General features: G+C 42.2%; 1 protein-coding gene across 4 annotated transcripts in view; it reads right to left on the minus strand.

Moving 5' to 3' along the window:
- Window positions 1-20,952, minus strand: part of LOC129812063 (protein PALS1-like) — a 53,032-nt gene that overhangs the window by 14,408 nt on the left and 17,672 nt on the right. Inside the window, exons 2-6 of one of the 4 annotated variants that reach the window (XM_055863993.1) lie at window positions 18,926-19,049; window positions 7,173-7,702; window positions 5,764-5,972; window positions 979-1,056; window positions 30-176 (exon numbers count right to left, since the gene is read on the minus strand). In XM_055863993.1, the coding sequence (XP_055719968.1) occupies window positions 30-176; window positions 979-1,056; window positions 5,764-5,972; window positions 7,173-7,542 (804 nt within the window). In that variant the 5' untranslated portion in view covers window positions 7,543-7,702; window positions 18,926-19,049. Of the gene's footprint in view, window positions 1-29; window positions 177-978; window positions 1,057-5,763; window positions 5,973-7,172; window positions 7,703-7,840; window positions 8,084-10,101; window positions 10,340-18,925; window positions 19,050-20,952 lie in introns of those variants that run through there. The other 3 variants (XM_055863994.1, XM_055863995.1, XM_055863992.1) reach the window with 3 other exon arrangements.

Raw genomic sequence — 20,952 nt, forward strand, 5'->3', positions numbered from 1 at the left:
ACAGTGTGTTTTAAAGGGGTCTCTCTCACCAGTGGGATGTCCCTGGCCTTCTCGATGCAGACTATCTTGACGGTCTCCCCTCCCCATTGGGTGAGAGTTTCACAGTGGTCGTCTGGGGTCAGGGGCTCCAGCTGCATCTCCTGCACCGCAACACAGTCATGGGCCAGAAGCACTGGCTGTGGAGGGACAGGGGACATAGGGTTCGTCAGCCTAACTGGGTTAACTTTTAGACACTTGAAAATGCAAACACACAGACAGGTAGATAGATGCATGGACGCAAGCATCTGTGTCTAACAGTACTGTCGTTATTACTTCCAGAGCCCCCTGCTGTTCTAGTTCTGGTGGAAGGAAGACATCCAGGAGGACAAACATTACAAAAGAAACTTTCATTTCATTAAGTAGTAACAGACAGCCATAATTTCCCCTGAGGGACAGCAGGTAAATCATTTTCCACTCCCTCCATCTGCCCCTGGGGAGAAATGCCTAGTTAGTTACCTCACTAGGTCTACCTCTATGGCAACCCTCAAAACAACACAGGGGAACCCCCCCCCCCCCCCCCCAACCACTCCTCCTCCATCCCTCACCTCCTACTGTGTGGGTTGTGTTCTGCAGGGTACACTGTAGCAAAAACATTCAGGTAGTACACTTCCCCTTTCAATCGGTTTCAGACGTTCCCTCCCTATTCAACATGCCCTGGTGTCTCAGAGGAGCAGCATCACCACCATTGTAGATGTTGGGGACAGAGAGAGAAATCAGGTCACTCATCCCACGTGTGAGTGTTAAAGAGAGCGAGATCAGGGCTTTGGCCTGGCTTCTGCCAAGAGATGTAGCCAATAGTTGATCACAGCTGAACAAACACAGTCCTGACCTGACAGGTTATACTGGCACCCAGATACACCGCCATTAAAGTGGCGCAGAGAGACACAGGTTAAACTGAGACACAGAAATAGACAGAGTAGGAATGGATGGAGGCCTCACCTGGACATGTGGGGAAGAGAGCAGGGTGTTGAGCTCCAAGCCCTCCTTGTGTTGGCTGTTATGAACCATAGACTGGACCTGGAGAACACACCAGAACACAGGTAGTATAAGAAAGAGGAGCAGGGATAGGACACACCAACTTGAAAACACATCTGATGACTTACACCTGTTATCTCAAATCAAAGAAACTGATCAAAACAGAGGACAGCAGCATCTACACAGGAAGGTCGGAAGGGAAGAGAATCTGTCACGATTCTTCCCACCTTGATTCAACAGCTGCAATGCTTTTGTTCACCAGACTAGATGGCATACATAGGGTTAGTGTTAAAATATTATGTTGACTGGTTTTAACTTTTTCCTTGCGGGGTGCATTAGAACGGCCCCAGCCGCAGACCATGTTAGAGTAAGCAGTGAGACGGCCTTGGGCCCGGGTTCAGCTTTGGTTGTGTTCATTAGGGCATGCAAAATAACATATTTTAAAACGTTTTGTAAAGACAAGCCCAGATAGTCCTTCCATGTTTCAATACATTTTCTTATAATTGGTGCCTAATGAACATGACCCAGTTTGAGTGCAGTCAGTCAACCCAGAATCCCTCTGGAGCTGACGTCACTGGCACCAGGTTAATCCATTCAAGGCAGAGGGGTCTAACACTAAGTTTATGGAGGTGGGGTTATACCAGGGTGGTCCCATGGGGGAAAAAAAAACCTTCTCACTGAAGTGGTCTCCTCCAGACCTAGGCTAATCTCACTATGGTGTTGTGGTAGTATTCCAGACTGACTAGGTAAGGCGCCTGCGCAGTTGCCCCTCACTCGCATGCTGCCTGCCTCACCTGGGACAACTTTAGAGATTCGTTTTTTCCCCCCCACAGTAAAGGCCACAAGGCTGTTGATAACCAAAGCAACCATGACTGCAGTTGTTTAACATAGCAGTTAACCTATTTCCTGTAGTCTCAAATGATTTAACATTTTGTTTCATGTAATGACGTTTAGTTTCGATTTCTACTTCAAATGGAGCACACTTATTAAAAATGATGAAATAATGTCATTAAAATAAGTTGACTCCCCCCACATCAGTATACCTGGATGCACGTCACAGGAGGTTGGTGGCACCTTAATTGGGGAGAACGGGCTCGTGGTAATGGCTGGTGTGGAATCAGTGGAATGGTATCAAACACATGGTTTCCAGGTGTTCAATGCCATTCCATTTGCTCCTTTCTGGCCATTATTATGAGCCGTTCTCCCCTCAGCAATCTCCTGTGATGAACATGTATCAACTTTGAAACATAGGTCTTTGTTTTGGGCTAATGGCTTGGCTAACTTGGCTTCTAGCACCTGACACTTGGTAATAGCCTGCAAGTCACAGCTACCATGTAACTGTTATGTGTTAATTAGCATAACTCAGCACTCGCCCCTTTTCCACCAGACAATCCTTTGGTCATTGAGCAGCAACGCTGCGTGAGCTTGGCGGTGGAGACCAACTTCAGCGCCGAGCAATTCGTGGCCGACATTTTTCTTGACCACTGGGACGCTTTGTTTTGGCTATATGAACCCAGTGCGAAGAGGAAGAGTTCGCCCATTGGTGGTTGTGACTAGAGGTCGACCGATTAATCGGAATGGCCGATTAATAAAGTCAATATCAATTTTTCATAACAATTGGAAATCGGTAATTTTGGATGCTGATTTTCCCGATTAAATTTTTTTTTTTTTTTTTTTTTTACACTTTATTTAACTAGGCAAGTCAGTTAAGAACACATTATTATTTTCAATGACGGCCTAGGAACACTGGGTTAACTGCCTTGGTCTGGGGCAGAATAACAGATTTTTACTTTGTCAGCTCAGGTATTCAATCTTACGATAAACTAGTCCAACGCTCTAACCACCTGCCTCGCGAGGAGCCCGCCTGTTACGCGAATGCAGTAAGAAGCCAAGGTAAGTTGCTAGCTAGCATTAAACCTATCTTATAAAAAACAATCAATCAATCATAATCACTAGTTAACTACACATGGTTGATATTACTAGTTTATCTAGCGTGTCCTACGTTGCATATAATCGATGCAGTGCGCATTCGCAAAAAAGGACTGCCGTTGCTCCAACGTGTACCTAACCATAAACATCAATGCCTTTCTTAAAATCAATACACAGAAGTATATTTTTAAACCTGCATATTTATCTAAAAGAAATCCAGTTTAGCAGGCAATATTAACCAGGTGAAATTGTGTCACTTCTCTTGCGTTCATTGCACGCAGAGTCAGGGTATATGCAACAGTTTGGGCCGCCTGGCTCATTGCGAACTAATTTGCCAGAATTTTACGTAATTATGACATAACATTGAAGGTTGTGCAATGTAACAGGAATATTTAGACTGATGGATGCCACCCGTTAGATAAAACACGGAACGGTTCCGTATTTCACTGAAAGAATAAATGTTTTGTTTGAGATGATAGGTCATTAATATGGTCGAATCCGGAAACTAAGGCTCGTATTTCTGTGTGTTATTATGTTATAATTAAGTCTATAATTTGATAGAGGAGTCTGACTGAGCGATGGTGGGCACCAGCAGGCTCTTAAGCATTCATTCAAACAGCACTTTTGTGCGTTTGCCAGCAGCTATTGCGCTATTTATGACTTCAAGCCCATCAACTCCCGAGATTAGGCTGGTGTAACCGATGTGAAATGGCTAGCTAGTTAGCGGGGTGCGTGCTAATAGCGTTTCAAACGTCACTCGCTCTGAGACTTGGAGTAGTTGTTCCCCTTGCTCTGCATGGGTAATGCTGCTTCGAGGGTGGCTGTTGTCGATGTGTTCCTGGTTCGAGCACAGGGAGGAGCGAGGAGAGGGACGGAAGCTATACTGTTACACTGGCAATACTAAAGTGCCTATAAGAACATCCAATAGTCAAAGGTATATGAAATACAAATGGTTTAGAGAGAAATAGTTCTATAATAACTACAACCTAAAACTTCTTACCTGGGAATATTGGAGACTCATGTTAAAAGGAAACCACCAGCTTTCATATGTTCTCATGTTCTGAGCAAGGAACTTAAACATTAGCTTTCTTACATGGCACATATTGCACTTTTACTTTCTTCTCCAACACTTTGTTTTTGCATTATTTAAACCAAATTTAACATGTTTCATTATTTATTTGAGGCTAAATTGATTTTATTGATTTATTATATTAAGTTAAAATAAGTGTTCATTCAGTAGTGTTGTAATTGTCATTATTACAAATATATATATTTTTTAAATCGGCTGATTAATCGGTATCGGCTTTATTTGCCCTCCAATAATCGGTATCGGTGTTGAAAAAATCATAATCGGTCGACCTCTAGTTGTGACTCTACCATAACGTACACAATGGTGACATGGTCCACATAAGGGCTGGCCAATAGAAAACTCCCTACACACCGAGGGCACAACATTTAAGGCTGAAACACCTCTACCTTTCCTGTTTAAAAAAGACCCAAGTTGATCTTGGAATAGGGACCATTTGGCATGGGAAAGGTATGTATATTATAGGACAATGTATTCCGTCCACATGCATAAACACACACACACACAAACAAACACGTGTGGCAAATTCTGGTATTCCGACCCCGTTTAAGCCCATTTTCTCCCATTTGGTGCCAAATGACTAAAACGGTGGTGGCTCTGGCTGCTGTCAGTGAGTCTATAATGGTGCAGGCAGCAGCCTCAGAGACACCGAGAGACGCCCTATTGTGAGTGTCCTGTCTTGTCCAAGTCAGTGAGTTTCAGTTCTACGTCTGGGCTCTAATGACGGGGCTTGAGTACAAGAGCTGTTCTGTGCTGCTGGGGCAGAATGAGAGAACAGGAAAACAACAATAAACAAGTTTATTATTGAGTCTCATTAACACTTCACACTACAGCGATTCCAGGCAACGAGGCTCTCTCCTCAATCAAGTGTCATTAGCGGACAAAACATTCAAAAAGTCATGTGGTACTTTGATGTGGTTTCTTGCCCATTAAAAACCTCTTACACTGCACAAACTCTGCTGAACTTCAACTTCAAGGCTAGTCGGCTACCTAATTTCGGCAACATTTTCCACAACTCCTACAAGTCGTACTTGATCGCTTGTGTGTGGGTGTTTGTGTGCATGTGTGTTTCAGTGTATGTGTGTTTATGTGCGTGCCTTAGTGCGCGTATTCCTGTCATTGTGTCACACAGACCCTCCTCAGTCCTCATTCTTTGGCCTGTTAGCTTGGCCTCAGATCAAGTTTGATGTTCCCCTCCCATTTCCTTCTATTCTAGTTCCCACCCAGTCTGAAATGGGTCTAAGGGAAGGGTTGATTTGGAAGTGGGTATACAGGAGCATTATTCTGTATTATTGGAACCTCAGCCTACATCCTCTTCCCTAGCCCTACTCAGTATGCTCCGGGTAGCCATTGCCCACAGGCAACAGATCCTAGGATCAGCTTACTCCTCCATAAATCCTACCCTTAACCATGTTGAAGAAAACACTCTGGATCAGTGTCTAACGGAGTCTTCCGCTTTCCTCATGAGCCAGTTCATTTTCATGGACACATCTGTAGGCACAGATCTAGGAGCAGTTTACCCTTCACAAGGCCCACACTCAACTATTACATAGTAATACTGCAAACTGACTTGATATCAGCATCTGGGTCTCACCTCCTGGACCAGGCCCTAAGGGCAGTGTGTGGGGAAGGGCGGGCTGGGTCAGTTCATGTGCTGCTGGGCCAGCTCTGTAAGGACAGCTCTATGATCAGCTAACCATAACACCCCAAACAGACTCCAGATCAGGACTCACCTCTTGTGCCAGGCCCTGAGCGCGGTCTGTGTGTGGGAAGGGCGGGCTGGGCCTGTTCATGTGCTGGGCCACAGCGTTGTGGATGTTGAAGGCCTTCTGGAAGTCAGTCTTCTGGACCAGCTGCAGCACCAGCTCCACGTCCTCCTGGCTCTGGGCGTCAGACAGGCAGTGCTGCACCTGCTTTAGGGACATCAGCAGCTCCTCCAACTCTGTATGCAGGGAGAGTGGGGAAGGGGGAGAATCAGGAATACATATACCGTACAGACAGATCAACCATACAAATACATTACACAACAGCCAGAGACAAATGCTCAGATTCAGGAAAGAATTACAGTGTACTCATACAGGGACTATGGTCAAGACAGGAGATTTATATCAGTGATACAACTCCAAAATAATCATATTCTTAAATCTTACCAGCTCTCTCAAATCCAGACCCCTCTCTTAGTTAGACTGGACAGATATGTCTAAGACCAAAATAAGGAGACGGTCTGCGCGTGTGTAAAAGGGAGTATCTAAGTGGGAGGCTAGTCGTCTCATCTGATGGAGGATCTACTGTCACGCGCCATTGACTTCACTGGGTACCTTCTGTCCTACATATTGTTGTTATCTTAGGCTAGGCCTAGGCTATATGATAGGTATCATTTCAATGCATTATTAACTTGGCAGGAGGAGTGGTAGGGCAGTCGAAGGACAGGAGATGGGTCAGAAAAAGAAAAAAAATAAGGGCAGAAAATGGAGGGCCAGAGAGCAGCCATTGCAGCCTGGGTCAGAATGTTTTGTAACAGAGTTTTTAATTAACACTCCCCCCCCCCGAGGAATGCTGCTACCACACACACACACACACACCTCTTCCCTCCCTCCTCACGTACCCCCTCCTTCCTGCTCTCACTCCCTACTTTCCTCCCTCAGTCTCAGTCTTTCCCAGACCCCAGCCTCCCGATCATCAGAGAATTAAGTGGGAGTGAAGTAGGACTCCCTCAGAGAGCTTTAGAACAAGAATGCACTGACTACCGGCCTATAGACTGCTGTGTGTGTGTGTATATATGTTGGGTATCATTCAAAAGCCTACCTGGAACAGGAAAAGTGAACTTGGGTGAATAGTCTGAGGGAAAGCAACAGACAGCTAGAGGCCTATCCTGAATTCCAAATCGACCCCACACCCAAATCCACTCCTATAAATCTGAAAAGATTGTCTTTCAAGCAAAACGGCACTTTCTTCACCTTGTTTTCGGAGCAAAAATGTTGCCATTCGATTTCAGCAAGAGACAGCCACTTGCTTGTTAGCACTTTATCCTTGCTAGTGCTCAAGGCTAACGCCAAATAACTTCTGTTCAGAATCACAACTTAATAGAACACGTATATTGTATGGCTTTGTTAGGAGTATTGTCATACTCAGTCCTACTCACCCAGTAGAGTAGGGGCCCCCAGGTTGGGCGGAAGTCCCATGGGCCCTACGGGGCCTTCGATGGGGTCAAAGGTGGGGTTATCAATGCCCACCTTAGGGTTCTGAGATAGCTTCTTGAGCCGTATGGAAGCATTAAGATCTAGCTCCTGTCTGTTCCTGCCCTCCTCCTCCCTTCTCCTCCTCAGGTCCTCTTGGTGTTGACGGATCCTCTCCAGCTGGGCAGACCGCCGCACAGGCAGGGTACGAGCACCCAGGTCCCCTGGGCAGTCCACTGCCATCTCCCTGTGCCACTGCTGGGGCTCCTCCTGGTTCGACTCGCCTCCTCCGTCTGACTCAGTCACATGACCGTTCATATGTGATGTGGTCATCATTGCCACCCCTGTGCCTCCTCCTGTGTATGTGTCTGCAGGTGGCTGGCTGGGGGAAGCACTATGAGGGGTGATCTCTGCGTGTTCTGGGCCCGGTGGCCATGACACCCTGACTCACTACTGATGACTCAGCAGATGTTGGGATTCCAGGCGAGAGGGACACCTGAGGAACAGGAAGGGAGGAAAGGTTAGTATGTTACAGGAATGCTGCCACTCAGACAAATCACAACATAGTATGCACATTAGTGTGCCCTACACCACCAAACATTTAAATACAACCAGAGAATCCATAGTCACCCACAATCCAATGTAAACAACCTAACACACTAAGCGGAAGACAGAAACTAAACTATTTACACAAATAGGTCAACCAGCACAGACCTAGCTACTATACTACTTTCCTCTCTGCTGCTCTCTACAGGTCCCTCCCTCAGTCAGTCAGTCTGTCAGTCTGTTTGCCAGCTGGTTGAGACAGCACAGACCAAGGACGCCATTATCGCTCTGTTATCACCTCATAGTACACACTGTTTAAAACCAAACAAACCTTAGCGCCCTCTCTCTCTCACACACACACACACACACACACACACACACACACACACACACACACACACACACACACACACACACACACACACACACACACACAGCACTTTCAACCCTTGACCCACAGACATACTCCCCTCGCCAACAGATCTCTCACAAAAAGGGTACGGAGTGAAAAATCTATGCAGTTTTACACTTCAATCTTACACATTAGAAGTAGGCCTAATCTAAATCATACACACTAGAAGTAGGCCTAACCTAAACCATACACACAAGAAGTAGGCCTAATCTAAACCATACACACAAGAAGTAGGCCTAATCTAAACCATACACACTAGAAGTAGGCCTAATCTAAACCATACACACTAGAAGTAGGCCTAATCTAAACCATACACACTAGAAGTAGGCCTAATCTAAACCATACACACTAGAAGTAGGCCTAATCTAAACCATACACACTAGAAGTAGGCCTAATCTAAACCATCACACTAGAAGTAAGCCTAATCTAAACCATCACACTAGAAGTAGGCCTAATCTAAACCATCACACTAGAAGTAAGCCTAATCTAAACCATCACACTAGAAGTAGGCCTAATCTAAACCATACACACTAGAAGTAGGCCTAATCTAAACCATCACACTAGAAGTAGGCCTAATCTAAACCATACACACTAGAAGTAGGCCTAATCTAAACCATCACACTAGAAGTAAGCCTAACCTAAATGGTACATATTAGAAGTAGGCCTAAAAGATAATCTCAATCATGCGAGTGGGGTCATGACTGTTGGGTCACCTTGCACTGTATCAGTATACAGAGAACACATTTCAGTAGGACACACTTTGTTGTAACCTCAGGAACAGGGTTTGATACTGCGACCAAAACACTCACCTTTGCGACCGTTTGACTTGGCAGTGCAACACAATTTATTTTATTGGTCGCAAGGGTGCCAGTAACATTTTGGTTCACAAATATTTTATAACATTTTTTATCAACATGATTTATTGTAATGTGCAATTAACCAAAAATAAACCAACTTTCTGAAGAGGCAACATCGGCACAGGAACGCCCTTGTGTGTGCCCAGTGTGTGTAGGGCCTATATATCTATACTTTGCGTAGCCATATGTGTGCTAATGATAGCTTAACCGTCTTTGGGTAGATGGAAAGGCTGACAGAATCATGAATATTTGCATTAATCCAGTTTTGAAAGTGCGCTACAGACATAGGCCAAGCTTCCCCTAAAGTAAAATTGACAAAATGATATAGCCTACTCCTGTCTAAACAGAAATACATATACAATTGGATACTAGACCAGAAAGCATGATTTGACTAAAGGATTATTAGCGTCATTAAAAGAATAAGCTGTGGATTGTTTTAAAATCACATTGCCTACAGTCAGAAGGGCCCGCAATTTGTTGAGTTGTGACTGTCAGTGAAAAGGCATATCGGAATATTTCATCATAGATCGGAAAGCAAATATTTATTGCTGTAAAGAGAAGACAATGAAGACTAATCTCTTTCATAGTTATACTAAATTGAACAGAAGCCTATAGCCTATGTTATTGGTACCAGTAGAGAGCATCAGCCTTATCCCCGGTGAGTTCACATAACCAGCATAGAACATTGGATATTCAGTCTCGTCATTGTTGGGCCAGTCTACATTTCCCCCCCCATGTATTTTTCCCAGATATAGACATACCATGCATTTTAATAAAATACAGTACCACTCAAAAGTCTGGACACCTACTCAAGGTCTTTTTTTTTTTTTTTTTACTATTTTCTACATTGTAGAATAATAGTGAAGACATCAAAACTATGAAATAACACATATGGAATCATGTAGTAAGCAAAAAAGTGATCAATCAAAATATATTTTAGATTATTCAAAGTAGCCACCCTTCGCCTTGATGACAGCTTTGCACACTCTTGGCATTATCTCAACCAGCTTCAGCTGGAATGCTTTTCCAACAGTCTTGAAGGAGATCACACATATGCTGAGCACTTGTTGGCTGCTTTACCTTCACTCTGCAGTCCAACTCATCCCAAACCATCTCAATTGGGTTGAGGTCGGTGATTGTGGAGGCCAGGTCATCTGATGCAGCACTCCATCACTCTCCTTCTTGGTCAAATAGCCCTTACACAGCCTGGAGGTGTGTTGGGTCATTGCCCTGTTGAAAAACAAATGATAGTCCCACTAAGCGCAAACCAGATGGGATGGCGTATCGCTGCAGAATGCTGTGGTAGCCATGCTAGTTAAGTGTGCCTTGAATTCTAAATAAACTCCCAACAGTGTCACAAGAAAAGCAACCCCATAACACCTCCTCCTCCATGTTTCACAGTGGGAACCACACATGTGGAGATCATCCATTCACCTACTCTTCATCTCACAAAGACACAGCAGTTGGAACCAAACATCTCACATTTGGACCAAAGAACAGATTTCCACCGGTCTAATGTCCATTGCTCGTGTTTCTTGGCCCAAGCAAGTCTCTTCTTGTTATTGGTGTCCTTTAGTAGTGGTTTCTTTGTAGCAATTTGACCATGAAGGCCTGATTCACACAGTCTCCTCTGAACAGTTGATGTAGAGATGTGTCTGTTACTTGAACTCTGTGAAGCAGTTATTTGGGCTGCAATTTCTGAGGTGCTGGTAACTCTAATGAACTTCTCCTCTGCAGCAGAGGTATCTCTGGGTCTTCCTTTCCTGTGGCGGTCCTCATGAGAGCCCGTTTCATCATAGTGCTTGATTTTTGCGACTGCACTTGAAGAAACTTTCAAAGTTCTTGAAATTTTCCACATTAAGACATGAAGGTCAGTCAAAGTAATGATGGACTGATATAACTATATACTTTCACCTCTAATTTAGATACATTTCTGCTTATCATTTTCAACATTTGGTAGGTCATTATAATTTCCGACATATGGTTGGCCATTTGTTTGTCAACTATAGTTCAACACATTCAGCTTCTCTTCTGTCAACTTGTTGCCCTAGAAGACTATATAAAGTAGTACTCACCAGAATAATGTATTTCGATAGAATGAATGCATTAGTAATCTAACACCTGTAAAGTTATCAGTTTTGTTTAGGGACCGGGGAGGAAAAACTATTTTAAAAGTGGAAAGATTGTTCCCATGCAAAATGTCAACCGTTTGACCGGTTTTGAGGAAATGAAAAGCTGAGAAAACGATGAAACATGTTTCTGACTTCAGTTCCTCTTGGATACATATTATGTGTGGTTGGAACACTGTCTGCTTGAATAACAGTGTCAAAGTCAAGTTACATTCACATTCCTATTTTCTCAAGAGAAGCTGAAAGAAATCACATTTTCCCACTCCTGTGACAAAATTAACATTAGTTATATCATTTTACTGCAAGAAATGCATAATTCTGTAGGAGTTATTATATTACATAAATTACATTTTCACAGAGCCGCTCTCTTGTTCAGATATCAGTAAGTGGACTGGAGGCAGGGCATGAAAGGGATAACAAATCCAGTTGTGTAGTTCGTTTCGGGAAAGTACCTGCGTAATTGCGCACCCAACTCACTCAGGTGCTTCACTATATCACATTTGACAATGTCCGTAAGCTTGAGTTAATTTGCACACAGAAAAAATTCTAACAAGGATGGAAAGACCTGTGTGTTGTCCTTGTTAATGCAGACAGAAAATAGCTCCAACTTCTCAATCATAGCCTCAATTTTATCCCGCACATTGAATATAGTTGGAGAGTCCCTGTAATTCTAGATTCAGATCATTCAGGCGAGAAACAACGTCACCCAGATAGGCCAATCGTGTGAGAAATTCGTCATCATGCAAGCGGTCAGACAAGTGAAAAGTATGGCCAGTAAAGAAAACTATGAGCCCGTCTCTGAATAAATAAAAAAAACGTGTCAATACTTTGCCCCTTGATAACCAGCACACTTCTGTATGTTGTAAAAGCGTTACATGGTCGCCCCCCATATCATTGCAAAGTTAACCATTTGTACTGTAGTGTCCAAAATGTCTTTCAAGCGGTCAGGCATTCCTTTGGCAGCAAGAGCCTCTCGGTGGATGCTGCAGTGTACACAAGTGGCATTGGGAGCAAATGTTTGCAAGCGTGTTTCCACTAGTGGTTCCTCCTTTAAAAAGCTGCAGCGTACTGACCAGTCCCCATGCTTGTCTCAGAGCAGCGTGAAACGGTGCTGAAATAGTTGTAGGCTATTGCTTCTAACTTCAATATGCTCTTTAAATAAAGAAGACCTAGACCACATTACTCAACACTAGTGAGACTCATGTCACCTACGGTAGACCTACAGTATATGGAAAAATATGACATGACTCTCCGACAATAATTACATAGAGGATATTTCTTTAATTCAGTGATATTTATTCCCATAGTAATTCGTTATGGATCCATAACTAAATAAACATCGGCATTTTGAAAGAGTATTTTATCATTATTTTATTAAATGAAAGCATAAAGATACCATTATCAGTTACATTGTTTTAGTTTGAACGTGCAGACTGGCACTAAGAACAGAACGTTTCCCTAGTCAGAAATGAGTGAGAAAAAGGCCGTTCTTGAACATTGTTACTAATTTGTAAATAAAGCCAGTTTGTTACTTATAACTATATGTTTTTAGAGGAAGAAAAAACAGAAACCTACAGTCATCTCAGGGGTCTCTCAGTCGAGGCTGGCACAGGTATTGAACCAGCATCTGCAGCAACACAGCTTGCACTGCTATGCAATGTTTTAGACCGTTGCGCCACTCAGGCACTGTACAACATGACTGGTCGGGAGTGACCTACAATAGGAGCAAAATAATTCTAACAAAATAAATAAAAACCTGAGTTTAACAACAGTTTTAGTAAGTAATACTGAAGTCATAATTATCAGTTTCTATTTAGGTTTATGTCGCCCATTTATTGTCAGACACACTGTGATTATGCTTTTGGGTCCCATTATGCTTTTGGGTCCCATATTTTTTATTTGATCTTTATTTAACCAGGTAGGCAAGTTGAGAAAAAGTTCTCATTTACAATTGCGACCTGGCCAAGATAAAGCAAAGCAGTTCGACACATACAACACAGAGTTACACATGGAGTAAAACAAACATACAGTCAATAATACAGTAGAAAAATAAGTCTATATACAATGTGAGCAAATGAGGTGAGATGAGGTAAAGGCAAAAAAAAGGCCATGCTGGTGAGGTAAATACAATATAGCAAGTAAAACACTGGAATGGTAGATTTGCAGTGGAAGAATGTGCAAAGTAGAGATAGAAATAATGGGGGGCAAAGGAGCAAAATAAATAAATAAATAAATACAGTAGGGGGAAAGGTAGTTGTTTGGGCTAAATTATAGATGGGCTATGTACAGGTGCAGTAATCTGTGAGCTGCTCTGACAGCTGGTGATTAAAGCTAGTGAGGGAGATAAGTGTTTCCAGTTTCAGAGATTTTTGTAGTTCGTTCCAGTCATTGGCAGCAGAGAACTGGAAGGAGAGGCGGCCAAAGGAAGAATTGGTTTTGGGGGTGACCAGATAGATATACCTGCTGGAGCACATGCTACAGGTGGGTGCTGCTATGGTGACCAGCGAGCTGAGATATGGGGGGGACTTTACCCAGCAGGGTCTTGTAGATGACCTGGAGCCAGTGGGTTTGGAAACGAGTATGAAGCAAGGGCCAGCCAACGAGAGCATACAGGTCACAGTGGTGGGTAGTATATGGGGCTTTGGTGGCAAAACGGATGGTACTGATAGACTGCATCCAATTTATTGAGTAGGGTAATGGAGGCTATTTTGTAAATGACATAGAAGAAGTCGAGGATCTGTAGGATAGTCAGTTTTACAAGGGTATGTTTGGCAGCATGAGTGAAGGATGCTTTTAAACCAAATTGAACATATTTGACAAAATAGATGTTATTTATGTATTATATATATATATATATATATATATATATATATATATAAAAATAATAAATGACAATTGCAACACCACTATAATACATAAATAAAATCTATTTAGTCAAATAAATAATGAAACTTGTTCAATTTAATTTAAATAATGCAAAAACAGTGTTGGAGAAGAAAGTAAAAGGGCAATATGTGCCATGTAAAAAAGCTAACGTTTAAGTTCCTTGCTCAGAATATTTGAAAGCTGGTGGTTCCTTTTAACACGAGTCTTCAATATTCCCAGGTAAGAAGTTTTAGGTTGTAGTTATTATAGGACTCGCGCTCTCTATACCAATTGTACTTCCTATACCTTTGACTATTGGATGTTCTTATAGGCACTTTAGTATTGCCAGCCTAATCTCGGGAGTTTATAGGCTTAAAGTCATAAACAGCGCTGTGCATTCCAGCACTGCTAAGAGCTGCTGTTTGAATGAATGCTTACGAGCATGCTGCTGCCTACCACCACTCAGTCAGACTGCTCTATCAAATCATAGACTTAATTATAATATAATTAACACACAGAAATACAAGCCTTTGGTCATTAATATGGTCAAATTTAGAAAACAAAACATTTATTCTTTCAGTGAAATACGGAACCGTTCTGTATTTTTTCGAACGGGTGACAACTAAGTCTAAATATTACTGTTGCATTGCACAACCTTCAATCTTATGTCATAATTACTTAAAATTCTGGCAAATTAATTACAGTCTTTGTTAGGAATAAATGGTCTTTCAACAGGTCGCAACGGCTAAAGTTAGTCGCCATGCGGCTAAAACTGTGTGCATATACCCTGACTTTGCTTGCACTAAACGCAAGAAAAGTGACAATATCCCTAGTTAATATTGCCTGCTAACATTACATTTCTATTAACTACATATGCAGGTTTAAAAAATACATAGTTGTGTATTGATTTTAAAGCAGTGATGCTTATGGTTAGGTACATTATTGCAAAGATTGTGCTTTTTTCGCGAATGCGCTTTTGTTAAATCATCAAGTTGATGTAGGCTGTGATTCGATAAATTAACAGGCAACCCCATTGATTATATGCAACGCAGAACAAGCTAGTTAACTTCTTGAGAATACAGGGGGTGCTGTTTTCGCATTAGCATAATTTCCTCTACAGATTAAACTGCCTCTTATTCAATTATTGCTCTTACTATACGCATTTAATTAATACCATTGGATAGAAAACAATCTATAGTTTCTAAAACCGTTTCAATTTTGTCTCTGAGTGAAACATAAGTCATTTGACAGCACTTTCCCTGAGCAAGAAGAAGATTGCAAGATGTGTATGCTCGCTTCAACGCTCTGCCTATATATGGTCACGCCACCCATGACACTAAACACACTTCATTCGTCTTCCTCTGGGTGTCAAGAAGACGTCAGAGGAGAAATTTTTTGTTTATCTTGTACTGACGTGAAATAAGACCTATTTATTTAGCGTGACCGACAACTTCCGGTTCTCTGACACGCGCGTTTTAGAGGTGCAATTGTCTTTTGTTATGCTGCCGTTACGGATGAAAACTATCACCGTCTCGAAGTTTGTTTGATACATGTGACCATATCATCTTAATGTATGTTTTTTCAATATAGTTTAATCAGATTATTTGAATTTTTTCGGGAGTTTTGCCGTGTTCCGTTCTGTGAGTTTTTTAACTTTGGATAGAACCGTGCCAGTCGACCAGTACCTATGCTAAATGAAGAGGGAAAGTTGCCATTGTGAATGGATTGAACGACTCATCAGGACTAAGGACACCTTTATCAACATTCTGATGAAAGATCAGCAATAGTAAGACCCAATTTACGATGTTATTTCATATATCTGTCGTGCATGTGAACTGGTCGGGCGCGCCCAGCTGGTTCTGGCTGGCGTGGCTATGCTAATTTAGCGCTACATTTTGTTTTCGCTATAAAACATTTAATAAATCTGAAATATTGTTTGGATTCACCAGATGTTGGGCTTTCAATATCTGTACGCTGTGTATTTTTTCTGAAATGTTTTAAGACAAGCAATTAGTTATATGACGTTGGTCTCTGTAATTGTTCTGGCTGCATCAGCACTATATCAGATTGCAGCTGCAATGTAGAACTGTGATTTATACCTGAAAAATGCACATTTAAAAAAAAAAAAAACTATGCTATACCATAAATATGTTATCAGACTGTCATCTTATGAAGTTGTTTCTTGGTTAGTGGCTATATATATTTTCATTTAGTCGAATTAGTGATAGCTACTGACGCAGGAAAAAACTGTTGGAGTAAAAAAATTGTGTCTTTTGCTAACGTGTTTAGCTAATAGATTTACATAGTGTCTTCCCTGTAACACATTTTAAAAATCTGAAATGGTGGCTTTATTCACAAGATCTGTGTCTTTCATTGGGTGTCTTGGACTTGTGATTTAATGATATTTAGATGCTACTATTTAATTGTGACGCTATGCTAGCGATGCTAATCAGTGTGGGGGGGGGGGGGGGGGGGGGGGGGGGGGTGATCCCGGATCCGGGTTAGGTGCTCGGTAGAGGTTAACCTAGTAATACAATCAACCATGTGTAGTTATAACTAGTTATAACTAGTGATTATGTGAAGATTGATTGTATTTTTATATAAGATAAGTTTAATGCTAGCTAGCAACTTACCTTGGCTCCTTGCAGACACATGGTCATTTTGATGCTGCATTCACGTAACAAGTGGTCAACCTGACACACAGTCTCCTTGTGGATTGCAATGTAATCGGCCATAATCGGCATCCAAAAAGGTAGATTACTGATTGTTATGAAAACTTGAAAATCGTCCCTAATTAAATCGGTCGACCTCTAATAATCAGAGCTCTAACTCCCCCCTGCGCTGGTCTGGAGCAATGAAGTGGTGACGCAGGGTACCGTACTAAACCACAAATTACCTCTAAGTTCCGCAGCATAAGCTCGCAACTTTTAAAGGAGGAACCACTGTATTTCTCAATATCATGGCTTTTGTGCCAGCAGTACAGATAATACAACTTGATCACCAAAGTCCATTTGATGTCACAAAGTTGTCCAGTACCTTAAAAATAACCTCTCATGTTGTCCTGGTTTCCAGAAGAGGATGTCTTCCATAATTGACTCCAATGAACGTAACGGACATATACCAGGAGCTGTGCCAGGCCCGCCACGTCTGTTGACTCATCCAGCTGTAATGCATATAATTCACTGGCTTGTATGCATAGCAGTAATTGTTACAAAATATTTCCTGCCATGTCACTGATGCGTCGTGAAACAGTGTTGTTTGATGAAGGCATTGTCTGTATAGTTTTTTGGGCCTTTTGCCCCAGCGTTGTCCCAGCCATATCTGCGGCCGCAGGAAGAATTAAGTCCTCCACAATAGTATGGCTTGCCTGTCCTAGCCACTCGGTATCTCACTATATTAGACGCTTCTAGTCCCTTCTCATTAAATGGTATCTGTTGCTTTTATACGTCTTACTACTCGAAAGTAGTCTTTATTCTCGCTCAAAAAACTCCTGTGGCTTATTTTTCAAATGATCTTGTTTCGTTTAAAATGCCTACGCAAGAGTGAAGGGTGCCCGCGAGAGAGTAACGGTTAATGTGATTGGATGTTAATTACTTGGCTAGGCTACATGTATTTGACATTGTGTTGTTATTTCGCTGAACACTAGATGGTTTAATTTTATTTTTAGCAGTGAAACGAGGCTACTCAGGCGAGAGAAAAAGACCTCACGCAAATGTATAGCCTCGTTGGACAATCTAAAATGTACTGTTTGAAAATGTGAAGATTTTTTAAATATTTTTGTTTTTAAAATGTGTATCACATTTTTATTTGGCGTACCCCCGACGGCATTGGGAATACCTGCTCTAGATGATTTGGCAGAAAAGAACACACGGCACTTTGAAATCTGCAATAGATTTTGCACTTAATTTTAAGTATTTTCTGTTAAGGTAAATCTGTCCCAAAAACAGGTAAGAACACAAGGGAAAGCTAATTTAAAAGATAGATATTCATTATTAGGTTCTGTATGGAATGCAGGCACATTATAGGACACAAGCCATTATCAATTATCATTATATATAGTCATTTTTAATTGTTGCGACCAAATCATGTGCTGGTGCCATCAACTGAAAAAGTTGGTAGCACCAGTGCCCCAGTGGAAAAAGTTGGTTGTCTTCCTGCAGGGTTCTACACCAACACCAGCCAAATTAAGTGTCTCTCTCCCCCTCCCACCGCTCTCCCTCATTCCCACAGGCCCAACGCTGGTCACATGACCCCGGACGCTAGGAGAATAGATAACCTTTGTCCCTCCATCCGTGGATCTGCCCCCCTTCTCCACATGCCAGTCACATTCCTATCTACGTAGTTAGTCCAACTCCGAGCTGGACACAAATCCCAGGCCATTAACTAACGGGATGTGCGTCACAGGCACTTAGTCTACTGTTTTAAGAACAAAATAGACATGCTGACTAGAAAACTATTAACAATATGTACAGCAAGCACTGAAGGTCACCATTAGTAACACCAAGTCCACAAAGAACACCCTAACCGCAAAGCAGCCTGTAGTACTCCTGTGTGTTGTTTATGTGTGGGTGTACGCTGGTCGGACACAATTAAATCTGCTCTGTCATCCTAACCTCCGGGCCACTCCTTGTCTCACCACCCCCCCCCCCATCTACTCTTTCTTTACTCCCCCTTTTTATGTCTGGGCACCCCCTCTCTGCCCCTCTCCATTGGCCTCTCTGCTGTGTGGAGATTACTGTGCTGCAAAAGTCCCAGACACGTCTCCATGACAACAGCTTTGTCAGCGGGCGGGAGGTCCCCACTCCACAGCCCTGAAAATTAAAGGAGGCAAAACACAAAGACAAACACACACTCAAGGGGGAGGACTGTCAAATAAGGAAGAGGAGAAACATAGGGTCCTATGTCCTTACCCAAGTGTTGGTTGGTTAGTTGGTGCTCTATAGAAGTTGATCAGCTGAGGGCTCTCCTCTCTGTATATAACCCCCACTGGTAGTGGGTTTTCTCCCAGGCTGTGGATCAGTGGCTATCCCCGTCCTAGGATCAACAGGCAGGCACTCAGTCAGCTAGCGCAGTCAGGGGGAACGGAGAGGACTGGGGAAGGGAGGTGGCAGGGGGGTTGGGAGCACTGGTGTGTTTGGAGAGCATGAACCACAACCGTGTGTGACAACAGTGTGAGTGTGTCTGGCTGGAATTGAAGCGTCACCACACCATTACACAGTTCAATACCAACATCATTGTCGCAGACCAGGTTGTGCCGAAAGTAACTAAGACATTTTGATTCCTCAAGGTATTATGTGCTGGAACTGTGAAGGTATTTTTTTTATTGTAGAAGGTATTAGTATGGGGTAGTAGTATACTAATGAAGATATACTGTTGAAGTCGGAAGTTTACATACACCTTAACCAAGTACATTTAAACTCAGTTTTTCACAATTCCTGACATTTATAGTTTGTTAACAAGAAATTTGTGGAGTGGTTGAAAAACGAGTTTTAATGACTCCAACCTAAGTGTATGTAAACATCCGACTTCAACTGTATGTAGGAAGTTGCCCGAGGGATAAAATATGACCCACTTCTGAGATCACTAAACTGCTGAAATCAGAGTTGGGAAGAACATAACACAGGCGCGCGAGCGTACACACACGACACCCCCCCCCCCCCCCCCCCCCCCCTGCACTGGTGCCTGTGCTGTCTCAGAGTTCAGATCGACCTAGTGACAGCGGAAAATAACCATGATGCAAATGGTAAAAATGCAAAACAACCTAGGAACACCATTCCTGAGCAAAACATAAGGGACCTATTGTTAGGGTGTGTGTGTGTAATCACAGCGTAAACGTCAAACCTAATTAAATTTGAAGCAGAGTGAAGGAGAGGGTTAGATGAAGGGAGCCTGTCCTGCTTGATATCGGAGGAGCAGGAGTGTACACAACAATCATACACAATTTAAATTAATGTAACCATTTCTACTAGATAGCCCACCCTCACCTGCACAAAGTATGGTAAACAAACACCCATAAAAGACTGGCTGCAGTCAAATGTTGGTAAGAGAGTGGCACTAGCCTTCCCAAGGTTGTGGGTTTAATGTATAGCCTATCAGATACATACACACACCCCATTCATTGAAATAACTTAAAATGGCTTTTCCAAAAGATTCAGGAAAATAAAAATTGTCAGTTCATAAATTCACATGACTCAGACAGTGCATTCAGAAAGTATTCAAACCCCCTTCACCTTTTACACGGTTACGTTATAGCCTTATTATGAAATTGATTAAATTGATTTCCCCCCTCAACAATCTACACACAATACTGCATAATGACAAAGCAAAAACAGGTTGACATTAACTAATGAGATGCTATTGAGCCCACACTACAACACTGTCTGAGCCAAGGATTACATGTTTTCTGGTAAATTTTGATTACAATACTAGGTGGGGTGAATACATTTGATATGACATACATGATTTTTTGTTAACTAGTAAGTAGTAGCCTACAGCAAAGTGTGTTTAAAACATTTCTAACTTGTCAACAATTTCTGCTAGTTAGTTCTTGCTACCATGTGGGTTTTAGCTTGCTTGTGCCTGCTAACTGAGGAGTGTTAATTCACCTGCTTCCATACATGTTCCGTAAAAAAAAAAAAATGCTTACAAAAGGAGTTGTTTAATCTCACTGCTTAACTATTTATCTGTACATGTAATCGTATTTGTTGTTATTTTACTCTTTTTTCCAATCTTTACAGGAAAATGCCATGGGAACTATCTGATGTGTGGAGACATTTCACTGGAGCTAATGTAGAAGGAAAAGCTGTGTATATTTGTAAATACTGTGCCAAATCGTATTTTATTTAACTAGGCAAGTCAGTTAAGAACAAATACTTATTTACAATGACGGCCAAGGAACAGTGGATTAACTGCCTTGTTCAGGGGCAAAACAACATTT

Source organism: Salvelinus fontinalis, chromosome 15 (genome assembly GCF_029448725.1).
Source record: "Salvelinus fontinalis isolate EN_2023a chromosome 15, ASM2944872v1, whole genome shotgun sequence".
NCBI lineage: Eukaryota > Metazoa > Chordata > Actinopteri > Salmoniformes > Salmonidae > Salvelinus > Salvelinus fontinalis.